At 49.5% G+C, this 22,452-nt stretch overlaps 11 protein-coding genes across 11 annotated transcripts, besides 1 other annotated feature; 4 read left to right on the top strand and 7 right to left on the bottom strand.

Moving 5' to 3' along the window:
• Window positions 1-117: 117 nt before the first annotated feature.
• On the bottom strand, window positions 118-635 carry FPSE_00988 (uncharacterized protein; the record flags this gene model as incomplete). Its single annotated transcript, XM_009254108.1, has 2 exons — window positions 118-383; window positions 437-635. The coding sequence occupies 2 exons, from the start codon at window positions 633-635 to the stop codon at window positions 118-120; spliced, it is 465 nt and encodes a 154-aa protein (XP_009252383.1).
• A 462-nt stretch (window positions 636-1,097) lies between these two features.
• On the bottom strand, window positions 1,098-2,762 carry FPSE_00987 (uncharacterized protein; the record flags this gene model as incomplete). The annotated part of the gene is made up of 1 exon (XM_009254107.1): window positions 1,098-2,762. One exon carries the CDS (start codon window positions 2,760-2,762, stop codon window positions 1,098-1,100), a length of 1,665 nt encoding a protein of 554 aa, XP_009252382.1.
• Window positions 2,763-3,859: 1,097 nt separating this feature from the next.
• FPSE_00986 (uncharacterized protein) lies at window positions 3,860-4,422 on the top strand (the record flags this gene model as incomplete). Its single annotated transcript, XM_009254106.1, has 2 exons — window positions 3,860-3,903; window positions 3,957-4,422. The coding sequence occupies 2 exons, from the start codon at window positions 3,860-3,862 to the stop codon at window positions 4,420-4,422; spliced, it is 510 nt and encodes a 169-aa protein (XP_009252381.1).
• Window positions 4,423-4,786: 364 nt separating this feature from the next.
• On the bottom strand, window positions 4,787-8,532 carry FPSE_00985 (uncharacterized protein; the record flags this gene model as incomplete). The annotated part of the gene is made up of 3 exons (XM_009254105.1): window positions 4,787-5,709; window positions 5,758-7,851; window positions 7,899-8,532. 3 exons carry the CDS (start codon window positions 8,530-8,532, stop codon window positions 4,787-4,789), a joined length of 3,651 nt encoding a protein of 1,216 aa, XP_009252380.1.
• A 256-nt stretch (window positions 8,533-8,788) lies between these two features.
• Window positions 8,789-8,819: a microsatellite.
• Window positions 8,820-10,153: 1,334 nt separating this feature from the next.
• FPSE_00984 (uncharacterized protein) lies at window positions 10,154-11,075 on the bottom strand (the record flags this gene model as incomplete). The annotated part of the gene is made up of 2 exons (XM_009254104.1): window positions 10,154-10,841; window positions 10,897-11,075. 2 exons carry the CDS (start codon window positions 11,073-11,075, stop codon window positions 10,154-10,156), a joined length of 867 nt encoding a protein of 288 aa, XP_009252379.1.
• A 1,439-nt stretch (window positions 11,076-12,514) lies between these two features.
• Window positions 12,515-13,172, bottom strand: FPSE_00983 (uncharacterized protein; the record flags this gene model as incomplete). The annotated part of the gene is made up of 3 exons (XM_009254103.1): window positions 12,515-12,560; window positions 12,618-13,030; window positions 13,134-13,172. 3 exons carry the CDS (start codon window positions 13,170-13,172, stop codon window positions 12,515-12,517), a joined length of 498 nt encoding a protein of 165 aa, XP_009252378.1.
• A 504-nt stretch (window positions 13,173-13,676) lies between these two features.
• Window positions 13,677-14,519, top strand: FPSE_00982 (uncharacterized protein; the record flags this gene model as incomplete). The annotated part of the gene is made up of 1 exon (XM_009254102.1): window positions 13,677-14,519. One exon carries the CDS (start codon window positions 13,677-13,679, stop codon window positions 14,517-14,519), a length of 843 nt encoding a protein of 280 aa, XP_009252377.1.
• Window positions 14,520-14,867: 348 nt separating this feature from the next.
• Window positions 14,868-15,476, bottom strand: FPSE_00981 (uncharacterized protein; the record flags this gene model as incomplete). The annotated part of the gene is made up of 4 exons (XM_009254101.1): window positions 14,868-14,902; window positions 14,961-15,024; window positions 15,082-15,194; window positions 15,425-15,476. 4 exons carry the CDS (start codon window positions 15,474-15,476, stop codon window positions 14,868-14,870), a joined length of 264 nt encoding a protein of 87 aa, XP_009252376.1.
• A 348-nt stretch (window positions 15,477-15,824) lies between these two features.
• Window positions 15,825-16,357, top strand: FPSE_00980 (uncharacterized protein; the record flags this gene model as incomplete). The annotated part of the gene is made up of 4 exons (XM_009254100.1): window positions 15,825-15,887; window positions 15,979-15,994; window positions 16,099-16,161; window positions 16,215-16,357. The coding sequence occupies 4 exons, from the start codon at window positions 15,825-15,827 to the stop codon at window positions 16,355-16,357; spliced, it is 285 nt and encodes a 94-aa protein (XP_009252375.1).
• A 236-nt stretch (window positions 16,358-16,593) lies between these two features.
• FPSE_00979 (uncharacterized protein) lies at window positions 16,594-17,078 on the bottom strand (the record flags this gene model as incomplete). The annotated part of the gene is made up of 2 exons (XM_009254099.1): window positions 16,594-16,707; window positions 16,758-17,078. 2 exons carry the CDS (start codon window positions 17,076-17,078, stop codon window positions 16,594-16,596), a joined length of 435 nt encoding a protein of 144 aa, XP_009252374.1.
• A 1,015-nt stretch (window positions 17,079-18,093) lies between these two features.
• Window positions 18,094-22,080, top strand: FPSE_00978 (uncharacterized protein; the record flags this gene model as incomplete). The annotated part of the gene is made up of 3 exons (XM_009254098.1): window positions 18,094-18,302; window positions 18,354-21,984; window positions 22,036-22,080. The coding sequence occupies 3 exons, from the start codon at window positions 18,094-18,096 to the stop codon at window positions 22,078-22,080; spliced, it is 3,885 nt and encodes a 1,294-aa protein (XP_009252373.1).
• Between the last annotated feature and the right edge of the window lie 372 nt (window positions 22,081-22,452).

Genomic DNA, 22,452 nt, shown 5'->3' with positions numbered 1-22,452 from the left:
TCGCTTAAATCTTTATAAGAAACCCTCTGCCATATAACGCATCTATGTTCATATCATCGTGATTCGTGCTCATCTCTCTTTGTCCTTCTTATTCGACAACCCGCCGTCCTCATTGTTCTAAGGCTTGGTTTCCGACGATCCATCCTTGGGTTTCGGCTTGGGAACTTTCTCGTACGCATTTGGGCTTGGTGCTCTCTTCTCTTTGCCCTTTCCGCTTCCTCGTCCTCGTCCGTGATTATGCCCATGTCCATGACCGCAGCCTTGACGCTTGCCACCTGCTGGTTGTGCACCGTCGCGATCAGACCCCGAGTCGGAGTCGGAATCTGAAGAAGACTCGTCGCTGGACTCGTCGACAGCCTTGGGCTTGTGGTAAATACAGCACACTATCGTATCTGTTAGTCTGTGTCTATTGAATGATGTAATCGGTATTGCTCACCTTTTGAACTCTTGCGCCCTAACCCTTCGTTGTCCACTACATCCTCTGCCCACTGCACAGATCGTCCGTTGGAGGTATGCGCACCCCGGAGTCGCAAAATCTGGGGAGCCTGTTCTCTCGTCTCTGGTGTTTGTGTTGGGGTTTCAGTTTGTGTTTGTGAGGGCGCTGGTGCGCTTCGTTGTTGCTGTCGTTGCGACATGGTGTAATAGGTTTGTGCTGGTCGTACCGTGATCTTTTTGTTGTTTTCGCAAGTTGTTGGGTGTAAAAGAAAGTGTTGTTGCCCGGAAGCAGATATCGTAATTATCACGCGTGCGTTGATAGAAACGTCTGGCAAATGACAAGAATGAATTGTAATCGGATTTTAGCGATCATCGATGGAGGGGTGCAAAGAAAAATCCGGGGTTGATTCGCCCCACGTCATGCAACTTCTTTATCAATTAGGTGACTCAACACATCATTCACACATCACTGGGCGCCAAGTAAAGCAAACTGCAACTTCTTCTCACCCGAGCAATAACAGCATCGGTGTCTTTTGTGAATCGATGTTATACAATATTTTGGTACAGTCTATACTTCTAGTGGTATACAATATGTAGGCATGATACTCAACGTCAAATCTTACACTCATTCATCCATCATACAGCTTAAATCATGACAGTACTCAGTTTGCTGCCCTCTTCTCAAACTTGTCCTTCTTTTTCGCACCCTTCATACTCCTTCGATGTCGGCTCTTCCTATGCTCTTTCAACACACGGGGTTTGTTGTTCAACCATCCGTGAATAGGTTGGCGAGAACCGATGAACCGACCTTCAGGGCTAAAGACGTCAACCGCTGGCCACCCAGGATCCAATGGGGGCTCGGGTTCCTTGCGCCTCGTCTGTACAACGGGCGCTGTATCTCTTCGTTGAAACTTCATGGCGGCGAAAGGGTCAGAAGTATCAACTGGCTTTTTCCAAACATTCTCGTCAGCTCTAATTCGTTGTTGTTGTTGGTCGAAAACCTTGAGAGCGACATCGCGAGCACGGACTTGTGCGACAAGCTCAACATAGCCCACACCTTCGATGAGGATATCTGTAGACAAAACTCGGAAGGGCAGCCTGTCGACATTAAGACCGATCGCATTTTTCCTTGTAAGAGGGCCTGCTCTCTTCTTTGTGACATCGTGCGACAGTTTGAATGTTCCAGCATGCTTCATCTTGTCTCCGATACCGGGAAGCATGATGCTCGGCACACCAGCAGACTCCCTTGTCTGATCCTGAAAAGCAATGGCCTTGTCGGTTTGGGTGAGATGATCTTCCAAAGGCGTGAAATTGTAAGCCAAGATTACCAGATTGGGATCCTTGGGTGTGATGCGAATTAGACCACCACCAAGGATGAGCGATTTGCCAGGAGTCATGGAGATCTGCTCAGGTATAATCCGGCTCTTCATAATCGTCGACTGTCGGTCCTCCTCTTTCACGAAAAGTTCCAAGTCGCTGCGTGCCAAACCAGGAAGATCGATTAACTCGCCCTTTCCATTTCCGAATGGGATTCGAATAGGAGAAGCAGTTGTACCGGGCAGAGATGATACCAGAGGCATGTCGGGATAATTCCGGGGTGGTTGAGGAGGTGGTAACAAGTCTCCAACATCAACATCCTTGTCCTGAATAGGCTCTGCAGCAATCGATTCTGCATTCAGGACTTCTCGGGGATATGTCGATATTCGCCCATTGTCAGTCACTGGTCCCATCCTGCCCTTGGGATATACAGCTTCGAACAGCTGACTCTTACCCACATTGACCTTTCCAACCATCCAACCCGCACCTCCACGTTCCCAGATGTCTTGCCTGACCTCCTTGCACCACCAAGACCGCTTTGCGCTAACACATCGGACATTGCCAAGACGAACTCTACTTCCGAGTCTTCCCAGAGCATCTCTCAGCACTTCGCGCAGGTACGGCATCATGGTATCCACCATTTCTTTCTTGGGTCCCAGAAGATCACCTCGTGTGATGATAAAGCTGAGTTCTGTCTTGCGATCATGCTGGAATTTGCTGGCTCGCGATCGTCGGTTGCGGGTTCTGATGGGGATATCGCCCAGAAGAACGTTAAGTCGAGGGATGAGCGACATGGGGAAATCGGCTGCGTCGATAATATGGTATATGTGGTTGTATTTGTGTGGTGACTCTTCGATCGTTTCGCGCAGCGACTCGACAGTAGGGTGATACATGGGGAGCTTTGCTGTATCGCTTTTTGTGCTGTAGTGTTGCAAATCATGGCATCGGTCACATACGGGCTGCTTCTCTTGAGGAGGTGCTTCTTCTACCATGTTAGCTTTCATGGCCATGATGTCTGTTAGCGTTCGTGGTACATACTGGGAGGACTGGGAGGAGTGTGACCCTCTCTCTCAGCGCCAGCGATCAAGAGAGAAGGGTCTACTCCAAGAGCCTCTATTTGACTCTTGTCCAAATTCTTAAGAACGTCACCAATGACTTTATCCTCTTGCGTTGGCGCTTGCTGACGCTCAAAAGACCGTGGATTTAGCCATTTTTTGACTCTTTTACTCTCCGGGTCAAAGTAACCCAGTGATTGCGGATCGTTCGTTTGTGTAAAGGCGCCACATCCGGTACAATTCAACGGTAATTTTCTCTTTGGGACTTCAGGGTTAAAAAGAGAAGGCGTTTCGATAGTTTCAGAAGTTTCAATGGTCTCGGTAGGTGCTTCTTGACTGGTTGTCGCTTCGGTATGGTTGAATCGTCGAGTATAAACTGGGGTTTGTAAAGGCGTTGCTCTTGGCGCCCTATAAATTCGACTTGATGCTCCAACAGCAGGACATAAATATAAAGGGACACTGGATGAAGCAGAAGCTTCACCGATACTGAGTGCCCGATTGAGCCATCGGGCTGACAATGCGCGGTGCATTGCGTTCCTCCGTAGTAAGATTTCGAGCTTCGAGTTGTCGCAACTAAAAAAAAGTTGACTTACACAGATTATCCCAGAAATTTCCTAGGAAATGATTCTCGGCTCTGCCATGTAAAGCAGCATGTCAAAAGTGGACCCATTTTGTCCCTCCGGGTCAACGCTCGGCCCGCTGGATTCAGTGCTCGCAGGGGTCTGTATGATTTTCTGGGCCTAGAGACGTCGACTTTTCGAGGCATTGCGACTATTGAACTGGTTCGATTTGGAGACACCTGCGTAACGCCTTTAAGGATCAAAGGTTTGCGCAGTCCAAGATGAGGTCTCTCGGTGAGCGTTACAACAAGCTTCATAGGGCAAGTCAATTCCTCAATACTCATGACCATGGCTAACAACTTGTATAGAAGGTAGATATCTCTCCTCCGCAATCGACGACATACGATCCAATGCTCACGATGTAAACAGCTTGTTTCCTTAAGGGTTGGCCCCGGCGCAGCAATTCTTCCCCCGGAGGTGACCAGGATACATATGGACTTTGCTACGAGTTTCAAGAATGGTCATATGGGTGCTAAGTTCGTTACCATATATTGCACTCAGCTACACATCAACTGATACACCGAAATAGAAAGTTCTGGCGCGAGAACCTCCCCCGATTAAAGTACCACAACCCCTCGGTCCCCATGATCGTCAACCGACACAGCCAAAACAGCAAGAAGCCCACACTCTCCATCTACCTCCGCAAGCCCGACGCCACTACTCCCGCACCAGAAACCCGCTCCCAGCCCGCTTCATCACGCAGCAACCTATCCAAGGCGACGCCTGCGGATACCGACGAAAAGATTATCACAGTCGACATGACCGAGAAGCACTCATCCCACATCCTCGAGTTCGTGCTTGCCGAGACTCGCGCAGTCCCTCTCAAGCCTACGAAGGAGGAGATTCGCGAGTTGCAGGAGATCAACGCAATGGCCAAGCAGGCCGAGGTCGACCGCGCACGCATGAGAGGCCTGCGGGAGGAGAAGCAACGCGAGGAGGCCATGCTGAAGCGAGCTCGAGCTGCTGGTGGTGTTGCGGAGGAGGAAGGCTCGTAAATGTACTTCCTGTACGAAAAGAGGGACGACGCTGTACAATAAATATGTATGACTTTATGCCACATAATCTGGCAGGTGTACTACTTGGAAATATAAAAAAGTTTACCAGTCATTTTTGCTTGAAGAAGTTTTTGTTCATTCTCATACTATCAGATTCTAAATGACTTTGACAAGTAAGTGTTCTCTACAATTTGGTGGTGCTGATGTCAAGGACCCGTCGTCGAGTAAGTCGAACAATCTCAGTTTCTATTTCAGGACTTCCGAGGTTCTCCTATACATCTATATCCCCAAAACCATGGATCTACCGATTAAAACTCCGTATGTGAAATGGACTCCTTGTCATAACCTCGTCAAGTGTATCTTTTTACTTTATTCCGAAACCTTCACTCTCACGCACAGCAGTCCATAACATCTTCTCCAATCTTTCTTTGGATGCGTACCGTGAGAGAGACAACATATTGAAACATGTTCGAGCGATAGGATACCTGCCTTCGTCCTCGCCCAGGCAAGAAATTTTGATTGGCAGTACAGCAGCACCCATGGCAGGAATTCGATCACTGCCGGTAATGAATGAGAGAAGCTTGCGCTGGTCTTGAGACGTAGCCTCTTGGAACGTCTCCCAGAACCAGTCAATGACAGGCTCAGAGCCATCCGGCTTCTTGTTGCCCCAGTTGTCATACTCAGCCACGCCCCTGAGTGAGTTGATGTCGAGTTCTTCGTCTGAGCCTCGTACTAGAAGCTCGATCTCTTCTGGTCTAAATAGGGACAAAGCATTACCTCCGCACACAGTATAGAAGCCTCGTTTGAAGGGCTCAAACTGCCTTGTCACAGACACGTCAATTACATGGCGCACATAGAGGTCCACATATTCTCGACGATTGCTGTTAGTGACAGGAATTCGTTCGCCTCCTCGGCAAAGAGGAACCTGGACCTGGGTACCGTATTTGTCCATGTCAACAACAAAATCAAGACAAAAGGTCTCTTCCACGTTCCCCTCATATTCAAGCAATTGCCTTAGTCCTCGAGCCAGTCGAGGTCGGTATTCAGCAAGATCCTCTAATGTGTATCGCATTGGCGGCTTTGCATGGGCCGATGCTCCAGTACCATGGGTAGGGGCAGAAGCAATTAGTTTCCGGAATGCAAAGGGTGGCAGGGCCACATCAAGAATGGTCGAGTTGTAAATGGCGAGTCCCATCACAACGCCGATCAAGAAGAATTGATCCGATGTTTCGAAAGCGTTTGGGTTGAAATAGCAATACTGCGAGTCCTCATCATAAAGAAACAACCCTATCAAATGTTAGTTCGAGTACTGGAGTGTCGGATTGCTCAACTTACCATGGTCGGGATTAAAAACCTCTCTGACAAGAAGAAGAAACCACTCTTTCCGCAGACCGCCCGCATCAACTCCCTCCTCGCCATTGAAGGTAATGCGGAGACCCTTTTTGATGTCTTCGCTCCCACTCCCAATCACCTCACTGACAGCCTTGAGACTGTCGTCAACAAGACAATCACGGCGAACGTTCAACTCGAGGAACTGGTTGATGGCTTTCCGACTCATGATACTATCAAAAAAGGCATCTCGCGCTTTACTCTGCATTTGGCGACGGGCATCATGTTCCAGGATATGATTTTTTGCCCAGATACTCAGCAGGAACGGATACTGGCAGAAAGTGAATTTGCTTTTCCGAGATTCCCAGTTCTCAAAGTCCGCAACGAGGTCGGTGTAGTCAATCATTGAGTTGTAAAAGTCGCTTGTTGGGAGTATCTGGCCATGAGCATGTGCGCCAGTATACCTCTCGCGAGAAGGTGAGGAAGTCTCGTTGTTTTTTCGATTGTGCGGCAAGTTGTTGGCGGTAAAAAGAAGCGCCAAAACTCGGGAAGAAGCTCTGATCTGCCAGTCTTCGCCGTACATGATCTTCTTTTCTGGCTCCTTGGCTTTCTTCGATGATGTCGACCGGTTGATCTCGTCGTAAAGGTAGGCTCCTGAGCGGCCTTCTTGCATTTGTGGTATCAGTCCGGCCGTGATATCTACTTTGACTTCTTGTTTCTTTCCGCTTTGTCGTATCATACGATATGTCAGAAAGCCCGATGCAATCTCTTTTGTTTTGATAAATCGAAAAGGGTGATACCTGGCGAACCAGGAAATCAATTGGTTATGGCACTCAGGTGATGAGTTGGATATAAGTCCTACTATGCGCTTAATAATTCCAGAATGCTGTCCAGATAAGGGGCCAGTTTCAGGGACACTGCCCATTCTTGATCGAGCGAAATTAGCACTGGAAGGTGAGTTGTTCTCTGGCTGTATGATTCCGTGAAACAGGTTTTCGTTGTCGTGTAAGAGAGGATTTTCAATGATTACGAGGAGGAAACGTAAATCCGTGGGATCTTTCAGTGGCCTTCCGGGTCGTTTCAGAAGCATCTCTGTCGCCTTTAGTAAAACTCTTCTGGCATGTTCCTGCCCCTGTAACAATTCTCGTTCTATAGACTGCAATTCACGCTGTGGGGGCGTTTGGAAATTCTGTTCTTGACAGATTTCTTCATAAACCGCAAACCATCCTTTGGCAGGACTCACGATTGCCGTATACCATGCCATCAAGTCGCCCCAGTTCAGCTGTGGTGTCTTCGTGTGGACCGTCGCATTGGGGGGACTCCGGTCGACTCGGTGTGCTGAAGGTCTTCGAGGTCGTGACTCTTCTTGGTTCCCCATCCACCAAGTTCCATTCTCAGCGAAATCGCCAAGAAGCAGCATCTTGGGGTCAAGATCAAAAGTGCTGTCTTCTACTGGAGGGGCGGTCCGCGGTTGCCGCTGTTCGCGAAGAGCATGGTTTTCTGAGGGGATGCGGCAGTGCCCTCGCTGCTCCCGTGGTTCATCGGGTGGCGCGGGCTTGCGACGAGTTGCTTCACTTGCATTTCTCACCGCAGGGCGAGGGTGTGTCGAGAATGAAGAATTGATACACTCGAACGAACCAAAACATGCGACCACATACTCTTCCAAGGCCTTGAATATCCTTTTCGGGTCGTTCTCAGATATGTCTGATGATGGTTTTCGAGTTTCTCTCGGCACATTGTCTTGTAGCATCTTCTGTACTGGCGGCCTGTCTGAATAGGAAGAAGAAAGAGAGCGCGGCATTGGCGAAGAGTTTGTCCGCACAGGATTCGTCCGTAGCTTCGGCTCCTCGTCAAACGTATAATGGGAGACTTGTATAGCAGGGGATTTGGAAGAAGGTGTAGCTCCCTTTTTCGGATCTATAGGTGAAAAGTTGCGACCAGTAGCTTGCATCCGACTGCTGAACGATAACTTGCTCTGCACAGGAGGCTCTGGTGGTGGCTCGGTTGGAGGTTTGGGGATTGGATGCAGCCTCTTGGTTAGATAGGACTGTATCGACTGGTTGACAAGTCGCTTTGTATGTTCGATAGAGACATGCGCGACTGCATCTTTGTTAGTTTTGACCCTCCGCTACTTTCTGCCAGCTTACCTCGTGGTGTATTGGCTTGAGAAGGGCCATGGTTCGCGTCCTTGCGCGGCTTAGAGCCATCATGGTCTGCACCTAGAGGTTCCAAATCGTTGACTGTTGTACAGATGGTGCATTTGAAGACTTTGAGGTCTCTTGGCCAGCGTACTAGCGATCCGCATGTCATACAATTTCCCGTCGCAAAATCTTTGTTTCCTGCAGGGCCATTTCCGTTATGCGAGGGGGTTCGAGCATGAGTCTTGGGCGCTTGTCGAGGCATCACGACATCATCATCTGCAAAGCCTAGGTCAGGCGGTGGTGCGCCGACCGAGTTCTGCCTCTTTTTCTTGCTACTGAAAAGGGAAGGGAAGGGCTGGCTCATAGAGCGCGTATGTGGAGGTCGCTGAGGCCTGGAGGAAGAAGGTCTCGAGGGATGCAAGTCGGATTCGTCGGAGCTTGAATCGCCGTTGTTGTTATTGGAGAAGGAGAGCTCGAAGCGATTGCCGTTAGAGGCTGCCTGTAAGTTGTTTGAGTAAAGCGCTGGCAAAGTCGTTGGCGTATGCAAAGCCGTATTATGAATTCGGGTAATGAGGTCACTATTAGAGAGGTTGCTGCTGTTGTTGGGTTGGGACCCACGACGACTCAACCAGGGAGCCATTGCTAGGGAAGTTGCTACTGCAATAACGGGAATAATTGATTGACTGTCAGGAGAGGGATACTTGACGAGATGAACTTCTCAGGGCTCTGAGGACCTAGTACCAAGGTAGTATGCAAAGCAATTATTTGTGGAAAACAGAGATGGAAAGAATATTGAAAGAAGAAATAGACTGGCGAACGGTCCAAGATGGGCTTTTCCAATAGAGCATGATTAAACATGTTCCAAAGTCGGGATGTTCCAGGTTGGCGTTGACACGAGCTCAGCTCAGCTCAGCCCAATTCAGTTCAAGGATCTCGGCCAAACAGAGACATGCTTTGTTATTGGGGCATGAAAGGGAAGGGAAAAAATAATCAAAATAATAATCGGTTACCGAGTGAGCTGTGGAACAATGACAAACGATGATGAGTGCGGCCAAAGCCTGTGGCTGCGGTTGGTGCAACAAGACAAGCCCGGTTTATACAGAGATGCGTATGATGTAGACAGGCTGGATAAGTGTGCTGTGACTGTATACGGGTGCAATACTACGTGTCAGGCATGCATTGCATGGGGCAGAAAAAGGTCCATAGTTTGACAATCGATCATAATTAACTGAATAGCTGTAAATAAATGCAACGCGCGGCCGCCGGAATTTGAGTTCCCGCTCATCTTGGCCTAATTTGTTCCTGACGAATTCATCCAAACCCTGACTATCTTCTCCCTCTCCCCACGAGGGTGAACTTGATTTGATGTCTTGGGTCTCCAATCGAATATCGTATTTAAACGCCGGGCAACAAGCTGGACGGATACGGAGAATATCATAGCTTCGAGTAGCCACTTAGGAATGGGGAGTAGGCAAAAAAGAGACTCAAAAGTGGTTATCAATAGGGCAGGTCCTCTCTCTTTACCGCAATTAGAAACGTGATTCGAACCACCTGAATCTACCACGGATTTTCATAATCTCGTATTGGCGTGGTTGGGTAGGACTCTTTATTATTAGCCCTGTCCAATGATCGTGAGGTCAATGGCCGCATCTGGTGTTATGTAACATGGTTGTCACATTATATCAGTTCTTGCTTAGCTCAACTCACTTCCAACAATACGCCCAAATTCTATATCGTCCCCAAATGGTCTGGAAGAGTTTGCCAGTAACTCGTATCAACCTGAGAAACAGCTGATTCTGTAACTTGAAAACGTTCAGACTTCAATTCCATTCCAAAGACAAACAAGGATCACGGTTTATTACCTAGTTCCCGCAAACGGTCCCTGTCTTAAGGGCGGGTGGCAGCAGCCGCTTAAATCGTTAGCTCAGTTGCATGGTAGTATGGACGGATCCAAGGCATATTAGACTTGGACAATTCGTATTCTTTGAACACTACTGCACTTCTTTTCATCGTTGCGAATAGGAAGGATGAACATTGGCGCAGATAAACGGGCGACCGACCAAGAATCAGTACCCTAACCATAACTTAAATTTAAGCCATTCTCGTAAGTGGTTACCAATTAATGAGTATTCATGTGCTCGCTGACGTTGAAATTACAAACCCGAGAATCCCTACTACATGCTGTGTAGCAACACCACCAAATGACCCGTATCTTAGTAGCCTTGACGGACCTCAGTCGAGCTCGACGAACCAACCACATGTCAAAACCACAGCGTCTCTGCCTGTTCTGGCTCCAGATCGAAGACAACATCGACTTCTCTGATTGTCTCACTAAGCCATGATCTTTTGTCCTCTTCCACCCCAACTCCTACCAGCCTGACCATCTGCGAAGGTATCACCCCATGATTTGCTGTACCGTGCAGCACAAGCTCATTCTCGCTCTGGGAAATATTCAAGTCTCCCTTTAGCTCTGCCAATACTTCTCCAGGGCCATTCCGAAGCTCGAAGAGACACAGCCCATGACTGAGTTCCACTGGGCCTGAGTAACTCGTGCTAAGTACCATTTTGACATGTTTTCCCGAGCGCGAAACCTTCTTGAGGGCCAGATGTGGCCCGTCCACGGCTTTTAGTGGCATATCGATGCGCACGCTGCATGTTGACGAAGTTCTCAGCGCCCGTATGGTACACTCGTTGTTCTGAACTCGAAGACAAGTATCTTTGTCAACAATGAGACTTCGAACAAAATGACAGTATGTAGCGTGGTTGGAGATATCCACGCGCTGCTCCTGGACAGCAAAATCCGTGCCCCAGTAACTCGTCTGTATTTGTGGCAATTTAACCTCTCCAAAGCTGGATCCGTTGAAAGATAGAGTGGCCTCCATGGCGTTGATAGTACTGGGAATGGTTCCTGTCCCAACAAGACGCCCTTGGATGGTAAGATAGAAAGAGCTATGAACAGCACAGTTAGCTACAAAATACAGAGCTAGTCCATTTACCACCTCACTTTTCGGTGGCATTGCTGATCTTGAACTGAGTTGTTTCAAGCTTAGCAGTGTCGAGGAGATGCTGCACAAAAGTATCCACGATAATCAATGGTGAGTAAAACGCCCTGCTGCGACGAGGCTCAGGGATAAGAATTGGTCGAGCAAATTCTTTGAATAGAGGAGAGTCGGAGATGTTCATCGTAACTGAAGGAGAACACGTCGGTGCCCCTGGTTGGTTTGATAGTGTCAGATGGTCTGGATATGATGTGGTTATAATTGCAAGATTGTCCCCAAGGCTTGAGAGAGGGGCTTGGAAATATCTGACGGAGGGAACCAAAGAGTTGTTGGATATATATATCTCTACTAGATCAACCTCATTCGTAGACGCCCAACGCATAACTGTTCTACGAGTGTCAGCTGCAGGCGCCGACAGGTGTCAGCACTGCACATTGATCAAGGCGTATTCTGCTACCAGGAACGACTAAAGATCCTTTTGGTATTAGTATTGGTTTCTTTTACTCTCTCAAATAGGACCAAGCTTAAAACTCACTTCTCTCATTTGTATGGTCGTCAAATGTGGGAGAAGTGCAAGTGACTGGAAACTCTCCATCATCAATGTTCACGTACCAAGTTCGAGAATACTGCAGTGCTTGTATCATAAATAGTATCAGGATTTAAAATCGGTTAGTTTTATTTTGGTCTTACTCATATCGACGAGGCTTAGACAAAGATATGTGCCCAGTCAATAGTCAGAATCAGGTCAATCCTATCGGCTGTCATCATTGCTGACCACTGCAACATTCAACTCAAACACAACAAGTATTGGTGATACAGCGCCTCGAATAGATTGGCCAATCATCTTATGATTAATAATAGGCTATAGGTTATTAGCATCAGGCGCAGCTTGCCGGCAGCTAGGTGCTCATCGACAAAGACCAACCATGTCCGTGATGCCCTTTCCTCGATGCTGTCAGAAGCCTTTTGAAACTGTTCAAGCTTACACGCACACATCTTTCATCAGAGTAGAACTTTGGCCCTTGTTCCCGATCTTCTCCCACTGTTCACCAATATGCTTGTGCTTTATATAGTTCCTCATTCGACAAAACAATCGTAGCGGCCTGGCCTATGAGCCGACCTAGCTACCCATGAGTCGACTACGTCAGAACCGCCTCTCCCTAGCAAGCTTGGCGTGGGTCAATGTCACTTAAAGGCACAGAAACCAGTCCAGCTTACGATTGCGATACGGCCGAACTTGCACATAGGGATCAGAAAACCGCAATCACTCAATCGGCCATGGTGGGTAGGTATGGAATCTGAGGTGACGGCACGGATGATTCATTTAGACGTGCCTCAGTGGGCGTTTGGCATAAACATTAGGTCTCGTCTCACATCACTGAAAAGATTGACGTCTTCACGTATCTCCCGAGCAATTATCTCGTTTTGACGGCGGCAAACATTGACCTTGATGCAAATGATTCCGAGGTTCTAAAACCCTCAAACTCCCACGGATCCCCCACGCAACCCCTGTCACACGAGCGAAACCCATGGTAGAAATTGCCCTCCATTTTTATGAGTACATGCCGATACCCTTCGCCATGCTTCTCATTTATGACCACCTAGATGATAAAATGGGTTCGTTTAAGAAGGGGGGGCAGCGCCACGGCCACGGCCAAATCCACCACGGCTAGTAGCATGTTAGCAATTGATTCGTCTCAGCAATCCAGACATCAGGGCAACTCACAACTGAGGAGCGAACTCGCCGGGAGCACCACCCTCCTTGCCCTCGCCAGCATCCCTTCGTCGGTATCCACCCTCACGGTCACCTCGGTCACCACCGCGGCCACGGCCGAAAGGTCGTCGCTCGCGCTCGCCCTCACCAAGCATGCCACGGGGAGGAGCGTGCGATCGTTGTTGCTTAATGTGGGTAGCGGGAACGATCTCAGCGGGGAGGTGAAGCCACTCGCGGAGGTAGTCGAGACCCTCGGGGGTCAGGGTGTAGTAGTAGTATTGCCAAGAGAACTGAGTCTTGACATAGCCGCGAGAGTTGAGCGACTGCATAGCCTTGATAACGAACAGGTTCTTGGTGTCGATATCGGGGTGCTTGGGAAGGTTGAAGTCCTTCTGGGCGACGAGGACACCCTCACGGAAGAGGTACTGAGAGCCAAACTGTTAGTTATGTGCGCTATTGCAATTGTTTCTGTGCAGCTCGCAATTCGCCATCATCGTCGCGGCGTAGCTCGAAAGTATTGGTTATTACCTCGTGGATCTTCTTGCGGTCGGCCTTGGGAATCAACATCGTGGCGGTATTTGCTGCTCGTCGGAAGGGTCGATGTTGGAAGGTGGCAGTTTTCGGAGGGACGAAGGCAAGGACTCAAAATGTCAACTTTTGTGGGCGGAAACCCTACCAGAAAATGAGATGTAGCGAAGTGGGGTGGGGAAGGAGCGAGATGTGGCTGTTCTCACGTGATGAGGACAATGTGGCGCATATGGTATGGCGGTGCATGGTCCAATTGGCTTCTCAGGCTATCTGCAATCGTGCTGTGTGCATTTGATGATTGATTCTACGCGGTTTTCAAAGCCTAATACACCGACTTCTTCCCTCACTCTCCAGCCAAGAGTCATAATAGATAAATTCCAAAGAAGCAACCTATTCTCACGCATACAAAAGCGCTGCGCAACAGCTACCTACCACTTCGTTCAATCGTGCTGTGCATAACAACGAAACTCAGCTGGCAGCAAGCGAATCTTTGCGACAAGCTTCATTCATCTCTCACCGTTTACGCTCAATACTATTCGCATCATGTCTCCACGAAACCTGAATGTTCTCATCACCAGCTTTGCTGGTTTGGGACTGCCGCCGACTCTCGTCCTTCCGCTATCTCCATCAACAACAGTTACAGAATTGCGCGAACACCTAGATGACCGACTACCAACAACCCAGTCAAGACTCATCCTTACCACTCTTTCGAACAAGCAACTCCCGAACTCATCAGATTCGCCCATCTCCGAATATCTTTCCACAACTGATGATGAATTCCTTTCCTTGCGACTCGCAGTGCCCCTATGTGGTGGCAAGGGTGGTTTCGGATCACAACTGAGAGCCGCAGGTGGTCGCATGTCATCGCGCAAGAAGAAGAGCCAAGAGGATCACGGATCCAGTCGAAATTTGGATGGGCGACGCTTGCGCACAGTTAATGAGGCCAAGGCTTTGGCAGAATACCTGGCTATCAAGCCTGAAATGGAGAAGAAAGAGAAAGAGAAGCGCCGTGAGCGTTGGGAGCAGATCGTCCAGGCCTCTGAACAAAGGGAGGCTGAGATCAAGTCAGGCAGTAAAAGCCGGCTGGACGGTCAGTGGGTTGAGGATAAGGAAGAGAGCAGTGAAAGGACTCGAGAGGCAGTTTTAGAGGCCATGAAGGCCGGCAACTACAGAGATAACCTGCTCGGCACTTCTCATGGTTCCAGCTCTACACAGCCAAGCAACGAACAGTCTGGCTCAGACGATGACAAGGAAGCCTCTTCAAAGGAATCAACGCCACCACCCGCTGAAGAATCAAAGGCCGACAAGGGTAAAGCAAAGGCATTCTTCGGTTTTGATGAGGACGATGAATTTATGAGCTCGGATGAAGAGGATGAGGGGAAATGACAGGATGCTCCAAACTTTAGACAAATGTTGAGCGTTGTCAATTGTATCTGACAATCGCGACAGGTATTTATGTTATTATGGAGTATGGACTCTATCTTGTTAATAGGAATTTGAATTATCAGCGTTTTCAGATCAGACCTTACATAGTCTTAATGATACCAACGATTGTCATCTGACGATCTATGACTCAAGAGACGTCATCACAAGTTCGTTGGAAAGTTCAAAGCACAACATTCAATATTTGGGGTTAGCTTTTAAAGCATTTTCACAAATGATACAATTGCAGTGTGTCTGCGTCTGCTCTGAATCTTCTAACATCATCCACTATTCCATATCTACAGATTGAGCTTAAGCGTCGAGCTTGACGGGGAAGTTGCCGGACTCTGTACATTGCGTTAGTCCGAGCTCCGAATAAATTGCCATCGTGAGGATTAAACATACCGCGCTGCTCATCCCAACGCTGGTACCAGCCGGAGGGGCAGAGGGATCGGTAAGATAGCCAGAACTGGACGCCAATTAGTATGATGCGTCGCGGACAGTGTTATTATTCGGGATATCGTACCTGGCGGCAGGGCGCAAAGTCCTCGCCCTTGGCGATAATGCACTTGTGGTAATCGACGTAGTTTTGCCAGCAGTGCTTGGTCTGGTTCATGTTGGGGAAACGAGCATCAGTGCCTAAGACATGTTAGATCGTTTCCTGGCGATTGAGACAAGTGCAATTGAGCATCGTTCTTCGGCGTCGCGTTTTTTCATTTCGTATGTCGTCGTCGTCGTCGAGAGTTCGATGGTGTTCGCGGGGATCGTTGCTTACCAGCTACATGGGATTGTTAGCCTCGGGATCACATCAGGTCATTTTTTCGATCCCGCAAGCGTAAAGCGGGATTATCAAGGACAATTGAACATACCAGTAACAAACTTGAAGGGCTTGGTAACAAGCTCCTGACCGTCGTCCGACATTTTGAATGGATTGATGAGGAATTGACTTAAGGGAGGGGAGATTGGTCAATGACGGCGAGTATGGAGCTCGGTGCGTTTTGGATGGGGAGAGTGAATGCGTCGACGTTGTCCGACAAGGCTCGAATCGGGTGGTTCGATTTCCAAAAGAGAGAGCTCAGTGTGTGCCTCAGGCCTGTACCGCCCCGGGCCAATGGCGTAAGGCACCCATTACAGCTGGTGGGGCCCTCTGTTCGCAATTGCACATCAGATGTTCATTCGGCCAACTCCAAACATTGGACTCAATTTCCAATTGAATCATCACCTCTGGACCTCTCTTCTTTAGACCCTCCCCACTCATTCATCTCAAAGATGCGTTCTACCGCTGTTCTCCGAATGTTCAGGCAGACGCCTCGCATGCTGCGACCCGTCCCCGTAAGTATTCCCGTATCAATGGCTGAGAGAACGAGCTCTTTAGCCCTCGACTCAGTATGACATCAATCGCTAACCAGGTTTCGTATTACAGAAGGAGGACCAGGCTGGTACGTAATCACAAAGGCTTCCGTCAAGCTTCATCGAACGGATCGAAACTTCGAACGAGGATGCGCACATGTCCCAATTAAGCTGGGCACTAACAGGATCCCAGGCCACACCATCTCTCAGCGACTCCGAAAGCTCAAGCAGATCCCTCCTGAGCTGTACCCCCTCGGTAAACCATAAAACTTCCGATTGATGTTCTATCATTTCTAATACACCTTCTAGCTGTCGTTGTTGGCTTTGCTCTCGGCGCTGCCGGCTACTCCATCTCCCGCAAGTTCATCGTCGACAAGAACCTCCGTCTCGCTCGACAGGGCCCTGCTGCGCGTGCGGCAAACAGCGGTCACGGTGAGAGCGAGGAGCACTAAATTTATGCGAAGAATAGAGTGGCTCTTGAGGAATGAAATTGGTTGAATATCCTGGGAAGGGCAGTACTGTACATTTCAGAACAGCACGGTAGCAGGGAACTCCGTCAGGCATAAAATATGAATTTCGGTGATTGATATTTATCTCACCCTTGCCCACCAGTAATCGTGAATCGAATGCCTCAAACTCCTTCGCTATGCCAGCAATAAACCCGATAAATAACCTCCAACTTTTGTCATCATTCAGGCTTTGGTCCTGCAACATCGAGTTGTTCCAATCCTTGCATAGGGTCAGGACCGGAATCTGCCACTGCTCCCTCATCGTCTGCTGCATGCTCAGCCAACCATCCTTCCTGTATATTTAGTTAGCAGTGTTGGCAAACAAACATGACTCAAATCGTACCTTTTCCCAAACAGCTGTCTTGCTGCCCAGTCCATCATCTGCGCTCTTGGGCGCCTTGGCTTGTGAGACCTTGAGGACCTTTCCGAAAAACTCCGACTGATCCATATTATCGATAGCTTCCTTCGCATCTGCAGCATCCTCGTACTCGACGTATGCGAAGCCTCGATGGGCTTCTGTAGAGTTTGGCGCGTCAGGTTTTGGCACCTTGACCTCGACAATCTCACCGAATGGGATAAAGGCGTCTAGAACATGACTCTGAGTTGCCATTTGAGACAGGCCGCCCACATGGACTGTGGCCTTCCATCGAGCTGCGTCCGACATGGTTGCTTTGTAATGTGAGTTCGAAGGATGAAATGAAAAACGTGGTGGTAAGTGAGTTTGCAAGTCGTTCGCGTTGAACTCATATTATCCAATAGCATGGATGTTGCTTGGCTGATTGACGAGAGGTTCTTTACTGTCACGTGATGTTGAAATTCAAACTTGACTTACACGGTATACCTTGAGCTTCAAGTCGCCTGATAGGTGACCGACCATAAGCAGTTACTTTGCGCTCTCATTTACTTTCAAATTATTTATTAGAATTATGAAAGCAAACTTGTTTTTATTATCTGCGATTTTGAAGTTTAACATGGGACATACATCAGTACCTAGCACGTAGTGTATCTGTGAAACAACAACTATTAGTTGGAGCTCTATATGGATGTCCATGTTCATAATGATGATGGAAGATAGTTAGGATACATAGCAAATAGTTCCTCGATTGAATTTCGGTTCTTGATGTATTGGCGTGTTCAATTGAGTGTATCTGTTTGGAGTCACAGACAAGTGGGCGTCTATGTTGCTGCGACCTTCATCTTGACTTCACCATTATTATCCATTCTACAAACAACTATTAGTAGTCACTATTCGGCTCAGCTTTCTTCATTCCTCATAATGTCTTATGAGCTGTCTGCAATTGACTTAGTACCTATGGAGGTGGTAGGTAGAATATGGGATAGAAGCTTTCTGCACGTGATAGCTTGGCCCCACCTCCTCGACAACTCAGGAGGCACGGACGTGGCCATAGGGAGCTCAGGAGCAAGTACGGGGCAGCCTGCAATCTGGCATCATACCTCCCACTACAAGACGCACCTCCACCGACCTGGTCTCGCTTTGCTTCACTTTCTTTTGAAGCATTACTGCGGGCAGAGGTGACATACTCATTGTGAACTTTATGGCTTGTCCCCGGTCATAATTGCCCATTTTCTGTCTTTATAAGCTTTGTCGTTATATCAAAACGTTATTCTGAACTGGTACATTCGTCGCATAAGTCCATCAACTCCCCGCCATCACCATCATGGTGCGCCTTCGAGAGATTCCCCGAACGGCCGCCTTCGCCTGGTCTCCAGGTGCTGGCAAGCCCATTTTAGTCACTGGTACTCGTGCTGGAGCTGTTGACGTCGATTTTTCAGACGAGAGCAAGCTTGAACTCTGGGATCTTGCTCTAGACGATCAACAGCAGGGCCTCGAGCTACAACCTGTCGCCAGCATCAGCACCGACGCTAGGTAGATACAAGCTCGCGCATAGAAAACACCACGTTCTGATCAACTTCCCAGGTTTTACGATGTCGCATGGGGTCCTCCCAATGAGGATCATCCCCGGGGTATCATCGCCGGTGCCCTCGAGAATGGATCTCTGGATCTTTGGGATGCCGAGAAGCTCATTGCCGGAGATTCAGATGCCCTTATCTCCCAGACATCAAAACACAGCGGTCCAATTAAGACATTAGAATTCAACCCATTGAAGCCTCAGATTCTAGCCACAGCTGGCGCTAAAGGAGAACTCTTCATCTACGACGTCAACGATATTGACAACCCCTTCCGACTGGGAAACGCTGCTGCCCGATCCGACGATATCGAATGTCTCGCATGGAACCAAAAAGTTTCGCATATTCTTGCCACCGGTGGAAACGGCGGTTTTGTCACAGTCTGGGATCTAAAGACTAAGAAGGCTTCTTTAACTCTCAACAACAACCGAAAGGCTGTCAGCTCTATTGCTTGGGATCCCAACAACTCAACGAAGCTCCTGACAGCAACCCCAGATGACAACAACCCTGTCATCCTGCTATGGAACCTTCGAAACTCCAATGCTCCTGAGAAGACACTTCAGGGACACGAGTCTGGCATTCTCTCTCTATCTTGGTGCCAGCAAGATGCCGATCTCTTGCTTTCGTCGGGCAAGGACAACCGAACTATTGTGTGGAACCCTAGCACTGGCGAGCGATACGGCGAATTGCCCGAAGTGACCAACTGGACTTTCCTCACCCGTTTCAACCCTCATAACCCCAACCTTTCAGCGACTGCCAGCTTCGATGGCAAAATCACTGTGCAGACTCTCCAAAACACCAACCCCGATACCTCCAAGGCCGCAGCTGAGAAGAACCTTGATGACGAGGACTTCTTCCGGGCTGCTCAGGATCAGCCTCAGGACGCCTCGTGGTCCTTGGCTAAGGCCCCCAACTGGTTCGAGAGACCCGTCGGTGCCTCTTTTGGTTTCGGTGGAAAGATCGTTGTCTTCAAGCCCAATGCCACCCAGCCTGGCCAAAAGCGCTCCTCCAAGATCACGATCACCAACTTCTCTGTTGACTCTGATGTTTCTTCTGCCACCCAGAAGTTCCAGGAGGATATTGCTTCTGGCAACATCACTGAGATTTGTTCCGATCGAGTCGAGAATGCCAAGACTGATGAAGAAAAGGCCGACTGGGAGGTAATGGGGACTTTGGTTGGCGAAAACCCACGTGAAAAGATTGTCGAATATCTTGGTTTCAAGAAGGACGATCTCACGAACGGCAGTGCTGAAGAAACGACTGAGGAGGCTCAAGAGGAAGACGAAGCCAAAACATCATCCGAGGATACCGGGGAAAAGAAGCACAAGCGTGTCTCGAGCTTCTTTGACGGCGCCGAGGGCGATGGCGATGATTTCCTGTCCAACCTCGCTGCTACCAAGGGTGCCAAGACAGATAACCCCTTCCATCTTTTCAGCGACACTGACACTTCTGTTGAGAAGAGTATCACAACTGCCCTGATGCTTGGAAACTTTGCCAAGGCAACTGATCTGTGTCTCAAAGAGGATCGCTTTGCTGACGCATTCTTGATTGCCAACTGTGGTGGTCAAGAACTGGTTGACAAGGTTCAAGCTGCCTACCTGTCGCGCAAGACTGATATGCCAAGCTATATGCGTCTGCTCGGTTCCGTTATTACAAAGAACCTCTGGGACGTGGTCTACAACGCCGATCTAGAAAGCTGGAAAGAGACCATGGCTATTCTCTGCACATTCTCCGACCCGGCTGAATTCTCGGATCTCTGCGAGGCGCTGGGTGACCGAATCAACGAGGAGGGAGACCGAAAGGATGCTTCGTTCTGCTACCTGGTCGGTTCCAAGCTTGAGAAGGTGGTGTCCATCTGGGCTGCTGAGCTCGATGAAGCTGAGCAGGCTGGACTGAAGGAGGAGTCTGGCGACTCTACCTTTTCTGTTCATGCCCGATCGCTGCAGAACTTTATCGAAAAGGTCACCGTCTTCCGCCATGCCACCAAGTTCCAGGATAGCGAGACGAATTTAGACTCGGACTGGAAGCTTTCCACTCTGTACAACAAGTACACCGAGTATGCTGATATCCTGGCTGGTCATGGGCAGCTCGAGACTGCTCAGAAGTATCTCGATCTTCTTCCTTCGAATTATCCTGCTGCTGAGCTGGCGAGAAACCGCGTGCGCCTAGCTACCAAGAAGCCTGCTGCCCAGCCCGCTGCCCGAGTGCCAGCATCGTCAAGCCGAACCACGTCCCGAGCTCAGCCTACTGTCGGATATCAGCCTCCTCAGCCGGCACTTGTCCCTGGAACCATAACCGGCTCCGGCCCTGCCAACCCTTACAGCAACATTGCTCCAAGCCCTGTTGCTCCTCGATCTACTGGATCGCCTGCACAGCATTACCAGCCCCCTACAAACCCTTATCAGCCACATAACAGTTTTGCCGCTCCTGCGCAACACGGTTATGGTGCACCAGGTGGCTATCAACCTGCTGCTCAACCAGGATATGGTGCTCCTGCCCAGCCTGGCTATGGCGCTCCCGCTCAGTCTGGTTACGGCGCTCCCGCTCAACCTGGTTACGGTGCACCGGCTCCTTTGGCACCTCCCCCAATGGGCGGTCCTCCTCGAAACACCACTCCCTCGTCGGTAACACCTGCGGCCAAGGTAAAGAATATGGACAACTGGAATGACGTGCCTCTTGTGACCAAGGCACCTCCAGCACGCAGAAGCACGCCCAATGTCCAGCCTATCACTTCGCCTTTCCCCGGCCAGCCAGGCACAAGTGCTCCTCCGCCCCCCGGCGGTTCTCCTTATGGGCAACGAACTGGAGCGACTCCTCCTCCTCCTCCTCCCAAGGGATCCGCGCCCCCTCGGGTTCAATCTCCCCTAGCAGCTCCTCCCCAGAACTTCCAGGCTCCTCCCCCTCCAGCTGCCGGTGGCCACAACCCTTACGCACCCCCTCCTCCCGCTGCCGGCGCAATCCCTTCGCCAATGCCAAACGCTCTCCCACGGACTGCATCGCCGTACAATGCCCCTCCTGCTGCGGCACCACCTTCCAACCGATATGCTCCCACTCCTACAGCTCAGCCACAGCAACAATTCAGCCAGCCCCCAGGATCTGTACCACCTCCTGGAGCCACCAGCCGTCCTCCCCCGGCCGGTTCTTTTGGCGCCCCGCCCCAGCAGTCAACTCCTGGCCAGTATGCTCCCTCACCATACGGTGCTCCTCCTAGCCAGCCATCTGCACCACCAACAGGGCCGCCTCCTATGAATCGACCTGGGCCTCCTGGAGGGCCTGCTGGTACTGCATCTCCCAGGCCAACCCCTCCTCCTCCCCAGTCAGCGCCTGCCAAGGCCAGACATCCTGCCGGTGACCGATCACATATCCCTCCCAGCGCTCAACGGTTGGTGGATATCCTGAACCAAGATATGCAGCGAGTCGCTTCCAAAGCTCCTGCGACTTTTGCGCCTCAGGTCAAGGATACACAGAAGCGACTTGGGTTGCTCTTTGACCATCTCAACAATGAGGAACTTGTCAAGCCTGACACAATTGAGCAATTGACTGAGCTCGCCAATGCTCTTGAGGCCAAGAACTACGACGGTGCGCACAAACTGCAGGTCGAGATTCAGCGAGACAAGACTGAGGAGTGTGGCAACTGGATGGTAAGTTCCCCTGATAACAACGACTCGAGTGTTTAACTAATTCGACTACAGGTTGGTGTCAAGCGACTGGTTAGCATGAGCAAGGCTACACCATGAGCAGAGTTTTTATAATACAGCATGATTTGCACCTTGCCTATGGAGCGTGTATGACGGGCTGTGGTAGTTGAATAGTTTAGCGAATGGTGCATGATTGGGAATGATATTCACGATGACACCCACGCTAAACATTTGGTAGATTAGAAAAGGTATATGCCAACGTTGTTATGTGTTTTCTACAGTATTGTCTTGATATGAATCATTCCGTGTAAACCATTTAGAATAAAACGATATCTTTATATGCCAGCAATCGTCGCAGTTGTCACAGTCTAGGTACTATACGGCCTGTACTTTCTGTCGTGATTGGTTAGACTTTTGATGATTGAAACTTATGTGACGACCATGGTAGTTGAGTTCGCGATCCTTACTAGC

This window comes from Fusarium pseudograminearum, chromosome 3, assembly GCF_000303195.2.
Source record: "Fusarium pseudograminearum CS3096 chromosome 3, whole genome shotgun sequence".
Classification (NCBI taxonomy): Eukaryota; Fungi; Ascomycota; class Sordariomycetes; order Hypocreales; family Nectriaceae; genus Fusarium; species Fusarium pseudograminearum.
Note: the sequence above shows the minus strand (reverse complement) of the source record. Positions and strands in the feature narration are given on the sequence as shown.